Source organism: Lethenteron reissneri, chromosome 44, assembly GCF_015708825.2.
Source record: "Lethenteron reissneri isolate LAM-NWPU_2019-01 chromosome 44, ASM1570882v1, whole genome shotgun sequence".
Lineage (NCBI taxonomy): Eukaryota > Metazoa > Chordata > Hyperoartia > Petromyzontiformes > Petromyzontidae > Lethenteron > Lethenteron reissneri.
Window position 1 is genome coordinate 11928576 of NC_083822.1, and position 21084 is coordinate 11949659.

A 21084-nucleotide genomic window follows, 5' to 3' on the forward strand; every position below is an offset into this window, starting at 1 on the left:
CATTACAATAAAGAATGAAACAGAGTTGTCCTCATTTCTTCACTTTATTTGTTGCAGTTTCTAGCAACCTTGCCGACAGACTGCATGTTGTATTACACAGCAGCAGCAGCATGCTGCCCGCAACAACACGGAGCAACCTACGCACGGACATACTGCACAATAGACTGTAACTGTATTTACAGTTAAGGAAAACAAAAAAAACATTTTTAACATTATACTAATTTTATTAGAAAAATCTGCCGTCTTCCACAAACACACGACTTTTTTTTCCAGCTGGAAAAAATGCAACCGAGTAAACACGAGTCGCCGCCCTACATCATCCCACGAGAGAGGAAACAAGGTGCAGCAAAGAAATTATTTTATTGGTCAGCTCCATCGCTCCAAAACTTACATCTGCCCTGCCACTTGTCTCAAAGCGTTAAAACTAAGAACATGGTGTGAAACTCAAGACTACACTTCTTAAAATGTTGCCAATGACAGCTGAGATTTTTTTTTTTTTTCCCTCCCTAAAACTTTTTTTGGCATTTTAACCAGGTTTTTTTTATGAAATGTCTACACTTTAGCTTCATGTGGCTGTGGCATAAAACTAGAGGGCGGTGGATGAGGGAGGGAGGGGAGCGAGGCCTTCGGTAACGCAAACAGCAAGTATCGCAGGGATGCAACGTTTAGGTTCGGCAGGTCTCCGCGCACAAAAGCGGGGGGGGGGGGGGGGGGTTACATTAGTTGGGCCAGGTCAAAAGGTGAACAGAGGAGGTGGAAAGGTAAAAAAAAAAGAAGAGATTTTATTTTTAAAAGTCAATATAGGATGCGTATTGGAGATGTCAAGCATTTATAGGACCGTGAGAAAGTTGCAAGACAACACTTCAGGCGATGTGCATCTTTTGTGTGACTTGCGAAAAACACGCTACGCTAAAGTGGCACCGACACCCATACAAAAACGCAACGGAGGGGGGGCGGGGGGTAAAACGTAATCACACGCGGCGATCGTTCGCGCGAGCCAACATAACGCGATTGGTGCCCCCCCCCCCCCCACCACCACCAATACCATTTAGCACATTCCTAGCCCTCCTCCTCGATCCACGTCGGGGTGCTCCTCTTGACGATCCAACGTCCACAGAAATGCTCCTCTCTCGGTCTCTACCCATCGTGCCGCTCGCCCGCCCTACCTCCTGTACACTTGTGAACCTCTCCCCTCCCCTACACACGTGGGAACTATGTTAGATTTGAAAGGACAGAATTTTTTTTTACAACTTACACTGTACACGAGAGATGCAATTCACACTCGCAGCAGGAATCCCATGAGCATTTACTGAAGAACACCTTTTGCTCCATTATTATACATACCTTTGATCTTGTCTCTAAGAGATGTTCTGGCACCCAAAGTTGTCGGCTCTACATGTCATCGTCACATGGAACATTGTTATTCAAAACCAGTTGGGCAAAAAAATGCCAAATTTATCATTAAATTTTGGACACAAGTGGTATTTTACAGACCTGGGCCGAACAGCCTTGCAGACTCAATCATGCGATTCCACTCCAGCAGTTCAAAACAGGGTACAAAACCACCCACTCACTCTCTTCCACACAAAACGGGGTGAAGGAACTTTTTTTTATGTACAGCCAAAGGCTATGCCATGCGGTAGTGCTCTATACATCACATACTAAAAGCAGGGTCGGGAGCCCATGTAAAATGCCCCTCTTCAGACGAGGCTATTGAGATTTTCAAACCTGCTCAAAACACGTGCACTGCAATCTCAAGGTACACTCCTTGCTAATCTTTAAACATTCATGAAACAAAAAAAAGCCTGTTAAAGCGACGTCGCAATCGACGGTCGTGTCTCCACCCCTCCCCTGCGTCTCCGGTTTAGATCTTCCCTCTCGGTTGTGTCGCCGACAAGCAGGGGACGATAAACGGGGATTGGTAACTCATCGCACGGCACCGGGGGGGGGGGGGGCAGGGGGACGGGGGCTACACCTGGGAACGCAACGTCGGTCGGTACCCCGTTGTGGTGGTGTCGCCAACGAGCGCGCCGGTGGTACAGGCGCACAAAACACTCTGTCCTTTGGAGGGTCCGGCGAACCGCAAGCAACAATGTGTCAAAAAAGAAAAAACACATTTCAACGAGACAAGGACACTTTAAATACTATTACAGATGGCCTTGCAACCATCTGGAAAAAATGAACAAAAAAAACCCAATGAATCTAAACCGATGTATACTGGGGGATTGAGCATGAGGACACAGATTCAACACCATCCAAATGAATTTCATTAAACAAAAAAAACATTGCTTCAATGCGCAGGCAAGGTCCTATACATTTGCAAGAGTTAAATTCACATCCAGTCCAGCTGTCAAATGTGTACACCGGTGTGTGAAAGCTGCTGGTTGTTGGCTGCACGGCGGAGAGAAGACGCGCGTGGGGACAGTGCAGGAGGGAACCGTGTTGTGGCGCGGGAGAACGAGGGGAGACGGCGGGGGGCTCTGGGGCACTTCACGCAGACTGCGATGACGATGACGGCGATGATCAACGTCAGCTCGCGCTCTCTCTCCCTCTCTCTGCCAACCCCCCTCCACTGCCACCCCCTTTCCCCGTCTCTCCTCAGTTGTGGATCTTGATGGCCTTCTCCAGGTAGGGGTAGCGACTCCTCTTGGGGGCCTTGTTGAAGTGGTCCAGGCCCAGCCACGGCCTGGTCTGCACCATGCTCCCTGCCGTGCACGCGTATTAACAAAGCGGCAAGGTGGTTGTTTAGAAACCGGATCCGGCAATACTTTCTGTAATTTGTTTTAACTGTTCAGACAGAAATAATTCCACGCTACAGTAGACATTAATGTACTGAGGGTATTTACATTTTGCCACGGTGGGGAGATGTTAACTACCTCGCCTCGTATACAAGTCGTGGGTTCAAGCCTGACCCGGATGCCTGTATATTTGGAGTTTGCATGTTCGCTCTCCCCAATGGCCGTGTGGATTTTTCTCCGGCTCCTCCGGTTTCACCCTCCACATTCAGAAACATGCATTTAGAGCTGCTATAAATTTACACAAGCCACTTCGTTGCGCTATCATTTGTGAGAGCCAGGTCGCTTCTGAAGAAGAGCTATATAAGCTCGGTGGGCTTTACAGGTACAATTAAAACAATTGTTTGTAGTGATTTTACAGCAGGTTGAAATGCAAACACGGGAGGGCGTCTACGCGTCAAGAGAAGCTCGCTGGGTGGCACTCATCTGCTGGGGGAGTCTGAGCCAGGGTAGCAAGAGGGGTTTCTGTTCCCAGGGGCAGGACTGGGCCACCCCTACTGCTGATTTGCTCAACAGCAGTGCTCATTTCAGCAGCCCCGGAGCGATGATGGGCAGGAAATTGTAATCGTCCCACGAATTTACTTCTAAAGTCTTGTTAAAATATTATCTTGTTATATTGTAAGAACCGCTGTGTCATATTTTTTTTCCTCGAGTGCTAATGTTGCACTCCAATCTTGCCCAAGTTACATCTTTGTTAGTTTGTTATCCTTCCCCCGCACCTCCGATTAGCACAGTTGGCAACGTATGGTGCGAAAGACGTTCAACATACACACATACATCCTAGAATGTGAGACTTCAATGTCTCAAAGGAGTATTTTTTTAATCAACATACAACATACTCTTTGGTTCTTTCGGTAAAGTCACGTAGGTATAATTTTATTTTAATTTCTACCTACGTGACTTTACCGAAAGAACCAAACAGTATGGATTACTGCAGTCACGAAAGCTTCAAACCAACATACAACATGCGAGCTGAACAACGACACGAGCGTTCACGAGCCTCCACGTGCGGTGCAAACCTTGCTGTGGCTCGAAGTCCTTCAGGTCGACGATGTATTCATCCTCCTTGATGTACTGCGGCCGACCCATCATCACCACGGCGAACTTGAACTGCCGCGCGTGTCGGCGACAGACGCACGCAAACACCAGGTTAGTGGCGACACACACACAGTCCAACTTGTCACGAGCATGATGGCGTTTTCCAGAAAAACTCTCTTATGCAAACATTACCCGTCACTGCAACAACCAAGCTGACACGGTTAGTGGAGTCGTAGCTGTGGCATCGGTTCAACCAGACGAGGGACGGGTGAAATGCATCACGGGGCAGCGTCCCCTGAACCCGATCTACGACGCGACATTCATCCGCAAGGCACCAATTCCCCGGAGCTGGTCACATGTTTGTGGTTTGCTGCTGGCTTTTTTATTCATAATCAGAGGGTGGTGCAGCAAACTCAATCGTTGTATTGTATCATGCTCCCACATCTACGCTGCCCATCTTCCAAAAGCCTGCACTGGGTCAAACAATACCAACGCAACCTGCACGGCACAGGGCCTGAACCCCGCTTCAGCAGATTGACCAAGCAAACGTGACGGTGGGAAAAAAAACTTTTCTTGCACGATGCACATTTACAATCGCGGCAAAGGCAACTCGATGTTTGAGGCCGCACGTGCGTTGGATTTAACAGATACGACAGAGTCACGGAGTCCGAATGCAGGAATTAAATTCACCTAGAGGACCTCTTCACTGCAAGTGAAAACAACGCAGCTCGCTCTCCGTTGTGCAGAAGGGAGGGAGACTAAACCAGGAATTCTTCTTTAACCAGAAGCGTGGAGCAGCGGCAGATATCTCTCACAAGTAAGGAGTCACTGTGTCCCCCTGCATCATAAGCAGGGGGTTGCGAGTTCAAATCCTGATGAGGAATCGACTCTGCTCATTACACATCTGGGGCTGATAAAATTGTTAAGAGTTTGGAGGGCAACATTGCTTTTATTATGGATACGCTTGCCGGTTCCCCCGCCCCCGTCATGAGAATGTAGAATTTCCACCACCGGTTCAGGGCTGTAAGCCAAACGAGAGCAGAAAACCACTGCCTTTGTTGACACGGCATAAATCGAAGGGTTTGTGGGTAAAGTTGAGGGCAGCCTTCACAGCCCAGGCTACTCTTACACACACACGAGGCAGAAACAAATGTGCACTCTGCATTAAACTAACAAACGCAATTTTACCTTTTCAAACTCCTTGTCAGGAACATCCAGAATGGTTTGAACTCTCTTCGCCACCTCTTTAAAAGGTTCGTCCTGCCACACAAGACAGCGGGTGGGTTCTAAATGAGGCACTTTCATTCAAGCAAACGTTGACTGTGGCACCATTCAGAGTGTGCACATCGTACAGGAAGCATCCATGTTGTAAAAACACAGCATCAGAAGCTTTGCAGGAATTCGTGCAGAAAACTTGTCCGCCCTGAACACAACAAGACGTTAAACGAAGGCAAATTGCTTTCGATAAAATGTTATCCTAACATTTTTAGATTTTTACATGTTTCGTTTATGCAAATTATGTAATACATTGCATTGTGTGCTAAAAAGTTAGGAAGGAATTGCAAGGCAATTGAACAAAAACCAATCAGGATAAATCATGCTCCCGGATTAAATGTTCTGTCACCAAACCCAGGACAATTTAATGACAGATTTCAGAATAAAACATTACCCGTCCTATTAATGCAAAACTGGTTTAGAAAAGCATTCCAAAATAATATTCTTCTGTGCTTCTTTAATTAATGTACTGAGAATTGAAGATAATGCCTGCTACCAAACCACTCAACTTTGTAGAAATAATCTTAAGTCCTTGTACAATTCAGAGTTATTTTTATATTATTACAAATGTCATTGTGTGGCGCATGACAGCAGAAATTTAATTAAAATGTCAACGCAGCAACCGACAGAGCATCACAGTGTCGGCACAGGATAGAGTCGTGACTTTAGACCACCACTTACTAACTTATATGAACCCTTTAAAGGGAAACTATTGCACAAGCTTGCTCACCAACGCTTGGGATTGATATACGATGGTGCCTGGATCACCCATCTTGCTCCATGGAATCATACAACACTTCCCCAACTGCACTCAGATATTTATTTGTGGCATCAATTTGCATATTACAAATGGTTACCATTGCCAAGTTATTCACCGCGTGAACCATGCATTACAGATGTATCAACGTCATGGGCCAATGATTACGACAAATGGCGAGGTGTCGTCTTTGGTCATTCTTTAAAGTGTAACTGTAATGTTTTAAATGTATAACTGTATAACCTATTTCTTGTTATTTTTTAAAGAAATGCATACATCCTGAAGCGGAACACCAGATATTTCGTTTTTACTCTGAAAGGAAACCAAGCATAAGAAAAAATATTTCAAACTTTGCACACTTCCACCAATTATTGTACGGGGAAAAAAAACCCCAGCAGTTTTAAACCCAGTGAGAAAATAAGTTACTTTAGAAACAAAGGGCAATTATATAAAGTATCTGGTATTGTTGCAATCTTCACCGAATCATTTCCCATAGCCACACATTTATTTTTACTACATACAGCCAATTCTGACTAAACTAAAAACGAAACTCTTTTTTATTTTTCCAAGTAAGGCCCAATAAGCTATATAGCTCTTTTAGGAAGTGACCTGGCAACAAATGATAGCTCAACAGGGTTTTTAAAATGTATAGCAGCCAAATACTCTATGAACGCACATTGATTATAAATGTGGAGGGGAAAAACCAGAGGACCCGGAGAAAAGTCCACACTATCACGGAGAGAACACGCAAACTCCAAATATACAGGTGTCAGGATCGGACCCACGACCTCCCGCATACCAGGCGAGGTAGTTAACATCTCGCCACCGTGGCGCCCACGGTGACGAGATGAATGCACTTCTGCGCTGGAGGACAAACACCTACTTGGCATATTCGCAGCAGAAAAGGAATCCCGAAGGTGCCGAAGACCTCCTTGTGGAAGTGGGCGACTGGGACGAGCATCTCTCGCTCCTTCTCAATGTCCACCTGGTCCACGGGAGTCTCCTGCACGCGTCGGGGCAAACACCCAGGGGCCCAACGGCGTCAAACGCAACCCGAGCCACCGCAGTCGGCAACAACATGCCGACGTGAAACACTTTGCCGACACCGAGTTCGACTGCCCAGCCAGCGGCCAACTTCAGTAGGCTGCTTGCGAGCGATATCGGAAGCGGAATTCAAAGTGGACATATGTCGGGTTCCCAAAAGCGACATCAACGGCATCAATTGGGGGAATTTAAACAGTATATATAATTCACACTTGAATGTTAAAATTGTAGTTGTTCTGCATCGACATCAGTCAAGAAGAACATTCACACAAGGAGAGCGGTGGTGCAGCGGTCAACGCAGCCCGGTGCGAATCCAGCAACCCAAGTGTGATTCCCAGCCACGCCAGCCCTTGGTAAGTGGTTGCAAACAGCATTTGCAGTGACTATATGGGAGGGAATAGTTGTGTATTTGTGCATTCACGTGTATGTGCGGGTGAGAGTGGCGGTGCATTAGTTAGCGCGTTTCCCTATAAGCCTCGCAAACGAGAGTTCAATTCCGAGCCAGCGCACACATGAGTGGTGAGTAATATCCAAGTCGATCCTGGGCCTCCCCACTCATCAAGCTGCACTGACCAGTGCGGTGAAGTATGGTCAAACAATGCCCATGACCGACAACACCCAGTAGTAGACTTACAAAATGTGTACACTATTGATAATATATAAAAGGCACTAAAGATAATGATCATAATTAAAACAATCATACAATGAATACACAGCAGCTTCAACTAAGGTGACACGTAAAATGTGTTTCTGAACAAAGGATGAATAACAGTAAAGTACATTTATTTGCGCAACGGTTACAACATTCATTACCACAACTACCAAAACACCCACATTCACGATCATACATCTCAATTGTAAATCAGGGGAGGAAATGACACATTTAGTGGAGAAGCAGTTCCTGAAATTTTGAAACATGCTGTTACTTGAGATTATGCCAAGTAAATGATTTGCTACCTACAAATGTTTATCCAATACTCCCAGACAAACGCAAGAGTTAAGTTTGTAGGCACTGTAGATAAACTATTTTTTATAAAATTATTTTTTTATTTTACCAGGCCAGTAAGGTCCCACTAAAGCAATATCGCTATTTTTCAGAAGCACTCTGGCCACAATTCATAGATCAACAAAGTGGCTTATCACGTGGAAATTTATAGCACTCTAAAACGAATGTTGAGTCTAAACGTGGAGAGAAAAACCCAGTAAAAAATTCCACGTGACCACAGGGAGAGAGACCTGCAAAGTTCAATAATACAGGCGTCAGGGTCAGGACAAACCCACGACCTCCTGCGTACCAGACGAGGGAGTTAACATCTCGCCCCCGCGGCTCCCAACGTCACGCTCGGTCAGATAAAAGACTGAGCAGGAACGTCACACGTTACGACTGCAGACGGATTTACAGAATTTACAATGAGTACTGATTCACAGTAGGATACGGTACAACAGACAAGACGGCACCGCTGCATGCTTTGGAAAAGTGGTCAACTTTCACGACACGCCGATCCCGACGCTCGCTACCGAGGAGGGAGGAGGGAGATTGCGCGCCGAGGTTAAAACACAACCAAACGATGGCTGCTGTTGAAAGGGCTGGGAAAGCGCCGTCCGCGCGCGATGGAAGGCAACAACGAAGGACGTTCAAGTGGCTCTTCTCTCGGAGTGCAGCGGTTGAACACAAGTCAATCGATGGAGTGCCCCTGCTCGTTTATTATCGACGTGAAAATGGCCCCGGCCACGTCCGATAAGGAAGGCCCTGACGAATTGTTTCTGCCGTGTAAAAAAAAATCGACTGCAACCGTCAACGTCTCTCTTAACAAGATGCCATCACAAGCTGTCAGCGCCGTAATGGAAACTAAGCGACCCGAACAGAAATAGTAACCCTTCAACAAAAAAACCCGTACAACATGGAGCCGTGCAGCTTGACAACACTAGCGTTGTGGCATGTGGTTATACCAGGACGGCTGTAACCCTCGCCCCTATATTACAACGTGGGTTGTAAACGCTAAAGTGCATTTGCAAGGAGTGAGAGAACACAGCTGTCCCGGCATTTGGAGAGCCATTCTCAGGTCCTCAAAGGGCTACTGTTTACTCCAGTGCTCAACTGTGAACCGTGCTGTGTGATGTACAGTATGTTGAACTTCTATCGTACCATACATAGCCAACCAATCGGAAGTGCGATGCGGGGGGGGGCAGAGCTCGTGTTGACCCACCTCTATTCTGTAGGTGCGACTGGTCGCGGAGTTGATGCATTCCAAGAGTTCATCCTCTTGGCGCATGCCAATGATCTTGTAGCTCACGATTTCCAGCAGCCTAGACAGAGAACAGATGCATACACAGGTTCTAAAACACATACACAAACACATGCACGTTCACAAGCACGCATACACAAACATCCGCCATGTAGCCTGAACAGGATATTGAGGCGAGTACTGTTAGCAACCACCTATTAAAGGCAGTAAAGGCACACGATGGAATGGTGTGGTATGGCTAATGTTTGTAGACTGCACCAGGTACTTGTATAAGGCAGAGTCAACCTAGGGGAGGTCCGGGGACAGTTCCAATATTCGTCACCGATTCTTGCCATGAGAGGGAATCAAACTCGGGTCACTGGGTCCCATTGGGCAGTTCACTAACCACGACACCACCACTCCCATTAATCACACCGTTACATGCACGAACAAACACACACATTACAAACACACACTTAAAATCGGAAAAAATAAAAAGACATAAACAAACACCGTTACATGCACGAACAAACACACACACATTACAAACACACACTTAAAATCGGAAAAAAATAAAAAGACATAAACAAACACATCGGGGGTTGCTACTGAGTCACATCACACAAACACGAAAAAATGTAAACACATGCTCTGCTGTGTGATGGGGATGTTATGGAAAAACGGCTTTGCAATTTTCATGCGAGTGGGCAGTAGCACCAGAAATGTAAAATCTGCTTGTGTAGTCACGCCGTGTTGATTTCATGAACTGCACTGTCATCGTCTAACATGTACTGTGTGTGCTCTACAAACACGGACGCCCACAAGTGTGCAGAGCGCAAGGACGAGAGATGGGCGACTTAAACAAACACTTTTACAAGCAGGGACATCATATCTGCTCCTGCTGTTGTATCAACCTTGGCGCCTAGTCTGTACAACTCGGTCTGCTATAATCCGTTGCGAGATCACTTGTAATAACCATGCACAAACAATACGTATGTGGGTGGATGATACTCCATTACAAACAGCTTTGCTTAAAAAGCTCACCTCGAATGGCACAAGCGCCTGTGGTGACGTCACCACCACTTTGTTGTTGTGATGACAAAACAAAGGCAACGCACTAAATACTGTTACATTTCTCTGCTGTGATGCGAGATGGAGTATAAACGCAGGTGGGATGATGAAAGGGAGACTATCGGCTTTTACCGTAATTGCTTTTGAAGTTATTTACGTATTATTCATTGTATTTGTTTACCCTCATGTCTCAAGACAAGTTTTTGCAGTGGGGGGGGGGCAATGTTTTAGTGATCTGTTTAATCTTCCTACATTTTGCACTTCTATCGTGTATTGTACTTTTTGTTGTTGAAAATCTCTAACCCGCCCTAACTGGACATCTGTGAAAAAGAGCTTTATAGCTCATTGGATTCCTCCTGCAGTATAAATAAAGAGTCTGATTCTGCTGCAGGTTGTGTAATTTCAACGAAATAATTTCCAAGTATTTTTTTTTCAGCATTGGGATGTTTGGCCAATACCAGTAACATTGTATGGGTTTTTTTTATATATATGAGAAGAAACCAAAGAACTGCATGTAGAACATGGGGTGAGAACACAAAAAAACACAAGGCGGCACCCAAGTCTGGAATTCTAACCAAGTCTCTTCATGCAATTCGCTACTCCGATACGTGACAAACCGGGGCTCGTGAGACTCGGGTGTATACTCGCTTCATATCCTAGCATTGCGATCTTTGTAGGGACGATCAGAAGTGTTTTTATCAATCGCCCCTGGAAGGTCCTGCTGTGAAATGGGTTTCTTGTTTTGGGTTGGAGGGCATGTATAAAACCATTGCTTTTACAGAGCGGAAACAGGATTTTTTGCAGGGGGGTGTGACACCTATCCTGATATCGAATGAAGACTTTATTTAATAACATGCGGCTGTAAGCGCAAGTCGGGCAAAACACACTCGAGGTATTGATACGCCTATCTCGCCAGACAGGATATCATCAACTTCAACTGACAGGCGTGGAAGGAGGTAAGTGATACCCAGAGCTGAGCAAGGTCAAGGTCTGTGTTGCACCTGGCCTGGAGCAAAGATGTCAACATTAATGGAACGTAAAGATTTTACGAGCTCAATTACACATCTACCCTACACGTTTCTGCACTGGAGGATTAACCCTGCAGATGAAGTACAGTTAAACAAATCTCACAACTGATATGGAGTGGGGGGGGGGGAGAGGTGATTAATACTTAGCAGCGGGTTGAAAAAATTATTGTAAATTTTTACTGTAAATTCAACGATGGTGGGGAAATTGAGATTCTCATGATTGCTGTGTTGCGGTGCCGATGAGGTCTGTCTGTGTTCTCTAGCGGAGACCGTGCGGATCTCCACGTGTGTCAGCGGGGTAGTGACCTGCACACAATGAAGACTTTGTGCAGGAAATACACGAGAGCATTCTGTTACGAGTAAGATGAAACTGAATTAAATGTTAAGAGTATTTTCGCACAAATGATTAAGGGAACAAACCATGATCCAGATAGAAGAGGATTACGTGCAGTTTAAGATATTAATTGAAATTTCCGTTCACCAATTAATTTATGCACATGTTTTGTTAAATGGAACCAGCATTGCTTAAATGTATAATGCAGATCACGCAATAACTACGTTGTGGTTCAATAACAACACACACTGCCAGCCGCGCTTACTCTGTGCCAACAACACAGCAGCTCACTTGAATACAAAATGAGTAGGCCAGGCTCCAAAACCAACATCGAACGAGAACAATTGTGATTTAAAGCTTTCGTGACTGCAGGGATTCATATTCTTGGTTCTTTCGGTAAAGTCACGTAGAAGGGAAACAATACAATAATAAAAATATAAAACAATAAAATTCTCACGACGTTTCGACTGCAACACAAGCAATCATCATCAGGTGTGAAATCCACAACAAGAAAATTTGAAACGTTGTGAGAATTTTATTGTTCTATATTTTTATTATTTTATTGTTTCCCTTCTACGTGACTTTACCGAAAGAACCAAGAATAAGAACAATTGTCAGTTCCAACGGATTTCGCACAGGGGTGAAAAAAACCTATTTTTTTCAGATCCGAATTTGAGGATTAAGGTTCAAACCTTAATAAAACTTAATAAACCTCATGGTTCCCCAACGTGAAGGAGCCAGCCGGACCAACGCTCGAACGCCAGCGATCTTCTGTTCAGCCTGCAGCTGTGCCTTGAGAATGTGACTGTTGTGAAACAATTTGACTGTGTCCTTGCACCCCACGATGAACTCGAACGGATATTCTATCGGGTATGTGTTCTGGTTGGCCGGGTTTGCTCGTCTTCGTGGAAGAGAATATGTCCTTGACAAGCAAATGCAGAGCATGTGACGTACAGCCTTGGAAATAGGATGGGTGAGCCTTCGAGAGCTGTTCCCACGCATTCTTGTTGGTGGATGTGTTGTCGGTGACCGTGCCAGCGAATGTAGTCTTCGGATGGGATGCCATCACAAGTTTAAGATCCGAGGCGATCCAGTCAGCGTTGTGGCCCTGCTCTCCAGGGAACACCGACTCGAGAAATAACGTTGTGGACGGCAATGCAACCATGCAGTTCATAATCGGTTAATTCTTGATGTTTGACCACGCATCAGATGTCAAGCAAATGGTCTTATTGTCCAGGATGGTGTCATCCTTCTTCATGCCGATGTACGCCCTATCGAGCAATGGTCAAACCAGCCTCTTCCTGTTCGGCAGCACTGCATCTGGGTGAAGGGCCTTCACAGCGATGACCAGGTTCTCCTCCGACCCACTGGAACGACGTGCCCGAGAAAATGTAATGCATTGCTATGGCCTACTCGAACTTCTCCTTCGTTCGCTTATGGAGCTTGGGTATGAGGTAATCTTTGATCGATCCTTGCTTCATCGACGAAGCATTCGATGTAGATGGAGTTGAGCTGCCACTTGCCTTCGCCCGCTTCTTGTTCGACGCATACCACTCGGGACGATCATCCATCTCGGTGCCATTCACTGCCCTCCGAAAAGCGGCGCATGCATTCAGGTGCCTCATCGCCTGCTCACTCTTCTTCTGATGGTTGAATCTGGTGCGACAATGGTTGCAGACGCCACTCTTCAACTTGTGCGGTTCCGGATCATCGGTGAAGTAGTGCCAAAACTGGCCCATCGAGCGTTCTCTGGCCTTCCCTGCGTTCGCCGACACCTCGTCGGCCACTCCATCCTTCTCCATCACAATTAGGACATCACATTCACATTCTTCGGAATCGAGTAAATCCTCATCCAGGTCCTGATCCATGATCCTGCTCGTGGTGGAAATTGGGTTCGTTTGATGACGCGAGTAACTCAGGGAATGCCAAGATTTCTGATTTCTGTGCTCCGGCCTTCCGCAGTCCGTCACTTCAGTCAGACTTCCTGCAAAAACCAAAATGGCGTCTTTTTATAAGAAACCTCAAAACCTCACCCTAACTGGCCCTTCGGGATATTGAGTTTTTTTTATTTAAAACTTATCAAACCTAATTGTTTTAAACCTCGCCTTGCCACCCATTATTTCGCAACAAATTCTCCACACAAACATGGAGGCTGTGGTGCAGTGGTCGGCCGGTCCTACCCGCTCCTTCCATAAAAGGGCACTGCCCTGTGTGGTGAAGTATGGTCAAACGACCCACGTGAATGACGTAGTGCGGGGAGGAGGCCTTGATTCGGCAAGCGCATTGACAAGGAGCTGTAATTAAATGTTAACATAAATACAAGATGCGACGCAAAACACCAACCGCACAAAAACAGGCAGCAAAAGCGAAATGGATCTTATAAAAACATTTACAGAAACGTAATGCAAACTAATCAGAGAAGAGGAAGTAATAACTTACATACAAAAAGCAAATAGTAAAATCTACGGGGTTCATACATATGCACCATTGACACTTCCACGAGGACAATTAACTATAACGGTCCCACTGTGTACGTACACAAACATCTATTACACGCCTGTCCAGACTATTCCCCTCTGGCAGATTACAACGCACCTATGTTGTTTATTGATGGAGAATAACCCTTACACAGCAGCGCAGGCCTGGGCACTGGATACAAAGCCCCCCTCACTACTCTCGCCCAGCCCCCCTACCCCCCACTGGCCTCACCTGGCAATGGCCCAACGTACAAACCCAGCCTGGGCGCACGAACAACATACCTCGCTCCTCTTTCTCAACCCAAGCACATTGTCATTTTGTACAGCGCTCGTCACCTTCTTGCCCCGCCACGTGCAAACGCACCTAGCGCCCGTGTTGCCGCGTGTGGCCGGTGTGAGCTCACCTGTGATTAATCACGTGTATAATTGGGCACTCTGCAGAATGGTTCCTTATGTTCCCATATGCTACAGAGCTACGGATAGCCAAGTGCGTGTTTGTTATCCTGCGGAGTGCATCTCAGCGCCTCGCCTGTCGCCCCCACAGATGTCCTCTTCTCTCCCACACCCCCAATGTGTGCAGATACTACTTACTCTGTTGTATGTAGGGTGTGTAGGTATATATGTTAACAAAATAAGACAAATAATTAGGGGGGGCGACAATTGTTGTAAACCTATTATTGGATCAACTTTTCACCCCCACATCCGAGGGGGGGGGGGTTCACTTTCTGTAACGTTTTGATTCAGGCCTTCTGAAAGTCTCTTAATAATTAAGTTGACGGATAAACAGACAAAATTGACAAACGGAACCCCGAGCTTTTATAAATCGATTATTATTTAAGATTAGGCAATGGTGATCAAAGGTTGGACCCTGAGCCCTCACGTGCACAGTGGAGTCGGAGGCACATCCCAAATGTAGATCTGGACTGGTAAGCTGCACTCTACATTAGCTACAATAATATATAACTGTTAAATTGATATTACTTGAATGTCAATCGACTGACAGGAACTTGGTAATGTTAATCGACTGTTGATTGAGTTATTGGCAATAATGAAAATATGCACAATTAAGACTTCGATATTAAAGTTGATTTCAAAATATCAGCACTGGTGCTCAATCCCACTGACAGAGAGATTCAGCTGCAGTGTTGTGACGTGTGATGGTATCTTTGATCGCTATTGCAGATACACAAATTGCCCTTCTGAAGAGGACTTTTGAAATAAAGTTTTGCCGTTTCACAAACCCCGGTGCTCAGCCGTTGTCGAGTCGCCCACTTCTCCAGAACAAAACGTAGAGTCTACTCATCATCTCAGAACTTTGTTAATTATATTGTTATTTGTGCTCTAGTTAGCTGAACTGTCCGCCCCCCGCCCGCCCGCCCACCCCCCCTCAAAAGGATTCACGGGGGTGGGAAGAGAGCGGACACGGCAGACAGGCTACACGTGCGAAGTTAATGCACCCTTAAACATCCATTTCATACTTTATCTTGCCACTTTAATCTGTTGAGTCACGGCTCCCAACTGAAACTATCAACTATTGGCGGCATATCCCAAACCCCCCCCACCCGCCATCGACTAAAATGTGGTAACTTTTTTTTCTGGTAGAATTTTGCAAACAAATGGAAGCGTTTTACGTGGTTCACTCTTAAACGGTAAATAACACGGTTCATTATTTAACAAAAATGCTGGAAATCATAGCCAACTGAATAACTGCCAAAGTAGCTAATGTTATTGATATTTAAGCAGAAATCACTGCGAAACACAAATAATAACTTCCTACACAGGTGGATAGAAGCGGAACTTTGCACGGGTGCGTTTCTTAAAATCCCAATTTAAAAAGCCACTCTAAGATCGAGGAAACCTTCCGATGGCAAGAAAAATTAGCCACAGCCAACATTAAAGTTAGAAGCAGACGTGACGGAAAAAAACATTCATGTCAGGTGGTTTAACAAATACGCTGTTTCAGGGTTATGTGATCTGGACTCGGTGGCTGTGCCGGGCCTCTGCGGACAGGCAGACGATGCTCGGGTGAAGCACTAAAAGGCTCTTGTGTAACTGGGTTGACAAAACATTTTTTTCTTAGTTGGCAGTTAGTTTTTCACACACGGAAAACGAGCCGGGCCGTGGATTTCGGCCAGCGTGCCTTGGCAAGCCTGTGCCTCCTCGCTCTCAACTTTGGCCTAGAGGGGGAAAAAAAAACCGCAACAACACTGCACAACAGCAGCCCCGGAAAACGACCATGACACTTCTGGCTTGGCTCGCTGCCAACAATAACCAACGCTTTGCTGGAAAAACAGCTGTAGGAACGGCAGGCGAGCAGCTACCAAAGGAAAAGCTTTAAGCAGAAAAACTGAAACAATGCGGTAATTGTGTATACATTGAGGCGCTGCTACGATCGCGACAACCCCCGTCGCCACTGTGAAGGTGAATACAAACGGAACGTGGACATGAGCAGCGAAACTATAGTACAACGACGATGCTGGGAGAGAATGACTAAGCACAACTGCTTTAATCGATGAACAAACGACTCCTACTCATTCAGTAATCAACACCGTACTGTACTCCCCCAGATGCCAGACAATGGACAATCAGTCTTTTATACCTGATGATGATTGCTTGTGTTGCAATCGAAACGTCGTAGTATGCTATTATTAATTTATTATTTTATCTTGATACGTGACTTTACCGAAAGAACCAAAGAGTAATTCCTGCAGTCACGAAAGCTCCAAATTAAGAATGGATAATCAGCTTAAGGGTACAGATGTCATCTATTAGGTAATGGTCTCTTTCAAACCTTTCGTTGGTTACACATTAAAAATATTCTTAAGTAGTCAATGCAGTGCTCGGAATTTTAGAAGGCAGAGCTTTTTGCAGGAACTCATTCGAGCAAGGCAACTGTGTACGTGTGCTGACCATCCAATTAAAATTCTACAAATCATTATCTTTTAAAATTTTGCAATGGAGAGCCCCAAGAAGTGGACCGCCACTCAAGACCTCACACTCTCAACTGGTCACAAAAAACCCTGCCCCTTGATGGCCCGCACTGCCTCTCACACAACGGATCCATCTCTACGCAGTCCACCAACTCCAACCTCTGCACACACATTCCTTGAGCAAAAGCAGAGAAACGCACAAGCTACGCAAGCAGCCTCAGCGATGCTTGCTGTACGAGAGGGGGGGCGGGGAGAGCACGCCGGCGACGATTACAACTGACAAAACAATGTGCGGGTCCCCCACCCCGCTTACGGGCGAACTCTACATAATTAGCACGCAAGCAAAGCTTGACGCTTTTTAACACTGCAATTAACTATAATGGTGAAATAGCAAACGGCCGTTTCAACATTTTTTTGTTGTATTATCGTTAATGTTCTCAAGTAGGCCCCTTGTCCCTTTTTAAACTTCTGCTGCAATGACATGACCCAGCAATGTGCTAGCACAATCAGAACGCAAGTCAACAGGAAGGCATGACAGAGGATGGCTCTGTGGAATAGGCCCAACCCAGCGGACAGCATTTCCCCCCACCAATCCCCGTCCCTCCCCCCCACCACCATGAACAAGAGCTGCTTCCCATTCCTAGAATAAAGGCTAAAATTATAATGCAAATGGAAATAGGCCACATCCACAAATTGTAAAGTTTGCCAAGTGAAACGGGCGAAGTGTTAAACCATCCTAGCAAGACAAATCAAATTCACAAACCTGTCGTTTTATAGTAATAATAATGAGAAACCCCAACCCTTCAAAACAACTGTAATTACGCACTTTCTGGGTGTTTATTTGTTGTGCACAGTCCCCGAGTTACGGAAGGGTTAGGTTCCCGAAAACGACCCGTAACCCGAATTTTTCGTATGTTGGAAACTGAACAATTTTCCCCCAAAATAAAAATTCCATTTACTTTAATCCTAGCGAAGCTCGCTCCACGGAATTCATTCGCAACCCCACCACGCTGCACTACTTGCCCTTACGTAACTAACGCAAACATTTGTGTGTGTAGAATTTTTTTAAACATGATTTATGGGAGCATTTCTGTAAGGTTGGATTTCCGTAAGTCGAGTCTTCCGCAACCCGGGGACTGTCTGCATCATGCTGAACAGAAAGCTTGAGAGACAGACTGCTTGTGTAGAGCCATATCATTGGAATCAAATCTAACTGCACAATCCTCTGAAGTTTAAGTAATCCCCAGCTCAAAACCTCTTCCGACCGAGGCGATTGATGTCACGTAACGCTCAGTGAACGGATGGAAATGCTTCTTCTCGATTATAAACATGACCGATACCGGGGATTCGATACAACTCAAGTGGGCTCTGTGCTGTACCGATAATACACCGCAGCTGCATCGATGCCTTTCATTCGAAGGCATAGAACAACATTACTGCAACGTTTTAAATAATACTATACTTATTTTTAGTGTCGAGTAAACAGTCACGAGATTTGTCTATTTGGCGTTTGAGCATCTTAACACCTCCCGTGTTATTGCCAGAAGGACTAAAAGCCTATTTTATCTCCTCATTTTGACATTGGCAATAAAGATTTTATAGATATAATTGCTCAATCCGAGCTATTCATGCTTTGATAATTGCATTGCCTTTGCACGGTTTGCATTTGGCATTCTCTGGTCTAACACCAGTGAGACGAGGCCATCTATGGTGTAGGCCAATCAGTGTCAAAGACAATGCAGACATTATGAGAGCAAGTTTGTTTCCATGTTTTGCCACAAGCAGGTGTGGCCAATGCAGACTTGCAATAGGTGTCTATTTTGTGTGTCAACATCTTAACACCTCGTCTTATTTGCCAGAAAGGGGAAACCTATTCGTCTTATTTAATCATTCTGATAATGGCAAAGAAGGTCCCGTAGATTTGTCATGCATCCTCAAATGTGTGTTGATACAAACATCTCACAACGCACACGTCTGTGCCCTCATTCCCCTGGAGTAGAGAGAACATGAGCACCAACGACTCTGCAGAGAAGTCAACAGTGGTTGTCCGATGCACGTGTGTATGTTGAACTTCCTTCGCACCGTACGCAGCCACCACAGTCAACCACGCGGACAAGGACAACAAACTAAACACAAAAAGCACTGGCTCTGGTACAATCAACAAGACAGCACCACCCTTGAGCTCATCAGGGTAAGAACACTGACCCCCCCACCCCCCCACGGCTACCGACTGTATCTGCGCTTTTTAAATATTATATAAGAACACACTTGCAGAATATTACAAGCGTGCAAAACAAACAAAAGGTAGAACGGCAGCGGTGAGTAAAGATGTGACATCACACAAGAACAAATAAGTCAACCGTGTTCGTTTTTGACGTTGGTGAACTCTTTTGCCCCTTTGCAACATTTAAGTGTGAATTCTTCGTGACTTTGGCAAGACAGATTTGGCAATAGAGTGGCTCATGCAAAATACAGATCAAGGTTTTTGAGTATTGGAAAGCTCATCCGGAATAATGGTATTTCTCCAAACACTCGTGAAAACAGCCATTAGTCATCAGCTCCTGACGGATGCCATGGGTCCACCTCCCAATGCTCGTTGATGTGTGTAAGACATTATCGAAGCACCGCATAAGGCTGTGAAGAGGATGCTAGACACGGTGCAATCGAAAAATATGAAAAATAAGAATAGGTTTTAGCCTTTCTGACAATAAAACAGGAGGTATGAAGATGTTCAAACGCCAAATAGAAACCTTTTGCAAGGCACAACATCCACATTAACCACACGTACTTGTGGCATGTTTGTTGGCATGTTTTGCCACATTAAGTGGTGAATGCAGAATTGATGCTTTGCAAAATATGTCTATTTGGTGTTTGAGCATCTTAACAGCTTCGGTTTTATTGCCAGAAAGGGTAAAAAAAAAAACCTCTTCTGATTTTTAATAATTTTTGATTCTGGAAAAAATGTCCCATATATACCGTGGGTCTCAATCACAAAAGTAGGCCACAGTTTCAACATCGTAGCCCAAATCCGAGATTTAAAAATGTAGCCAACTAAAATGCAATGTGTGAGTAACCGTCTCCATGGCAACAGCCACCGACTTTACACTTGAAAACATAACATTACGACTCTAAACAGGGCCTCACCTTGTCAAGCCAAAAGTCACGAAGGCTCCGACTCTGCAAAGGCAATTAGCATGCTTGTGCTAATCCGTGCTTTATACTTAAAAAATGGCAAACTGTGATCCCCATTACAAGTGTGTGGGTCCAACTATGCCACCGAGTGCACTCGGAGGGGGATTTTTTGAATCCCATTAAAAAGCACAAATAGGACTGGTGGAGAGTGGGAGAAGCAGGACTTGTGTAGAGTGGTACAAACGGGACTCATGTAGAGTGGGAGAAGCAGGACGGGTGTAGAGTGGTACAAACAGGACTGGTGGAGAGCGTTACACAGCTGGGGTAGCGACCTGAGTTTGCCGGAGCTGGTCTCCGAGAGGGTGACCGTCTTCTTGCACTCCTCGAGCAGGTCCTGCACACAGCCGTGCTTGTCCGGGTAGAGCGTGATCTCCTGCGGGGCAGCACACTCACCCGTCATTCTAAAACTAAGACAATTTTTTATTTTGCCAGGTAAGCTCTCTTTCAGAAGCAACCTGGCATTCACAAATGAGGGCTCAATGAAGCGGCTTATCAGCCAGAAATTTATAACAGACAAATACTCTAAACGTATGTTGATTTCCAAATGTGGGGGGAAAAACCGGAGGACCCAGGAGAAAAATCTACATGACCACAGGGAGAACATGCACACTCCAAATATACAGGTTAACTCCCTCACCTGTTATACCTTCTGTATAACAGGCGAGGTAGTTAACATGGTCACCGTGGCGCCCGCCACTTGTCTGCCAGACGTCTAACCCAGCCACACTCAAAACAGTCAATGTGCTTCCTACTCAAGAGCATTGATGCTGCTCATCTTCGATATACAGCCCTGAGCCAATGGTGGAAATTACACATTGTTATGGCAGGGGCGAGTCTACCCATAGGACAACCGCTGTTGACTAATAAGCAAAGTGGTAAACATTTTATCCATAGAGGGATGATGGTGGGGGGTGCACG

General features: G+C 45.5%; 1 protein-coding gene across 6 annotated transcripts in view; it reads right to left on the bottom strand.

The window, feature by feature from the left end:
* Positions 1–341: 341 nt before the first annotated feature.
* The window catches only part of USP7 (ubiquitin specific peptidase 7), an 85497-nt gene continuing 64754 nt past the window's right edge, over positions 342–21084 (bottom strand). For all 6 annotated transcript variants that reach the window (XM_061570040.1, XM_061570039.1, XM_061570038.1 and 3 more), the window contains 6 exons: positions 20439–20539; positions 9117–9216; positions 6749–6868; positions 5022–5093; positions 3815–3905; positions 342–2705 (listed from right to left, as the gene is read on the bottom strand). In XM_061570040.1, coding sequence (XP_061426024.1) covers positions 2599–2705; positions 3815–3905; positions 5022–5093; positions 6749–6868; positions 9117–9216; positions 20439–20539 — 591 coding nt within the window. In that variant the 3' untranslated portion in view covers positions 342–2598. The remainder of the gene's footprint in view (positions 2706–3814; positions 3906–5021; positions 5094–6748; positions 6869–9116; positions 9217–20438; positions 20540–21084) is intronic.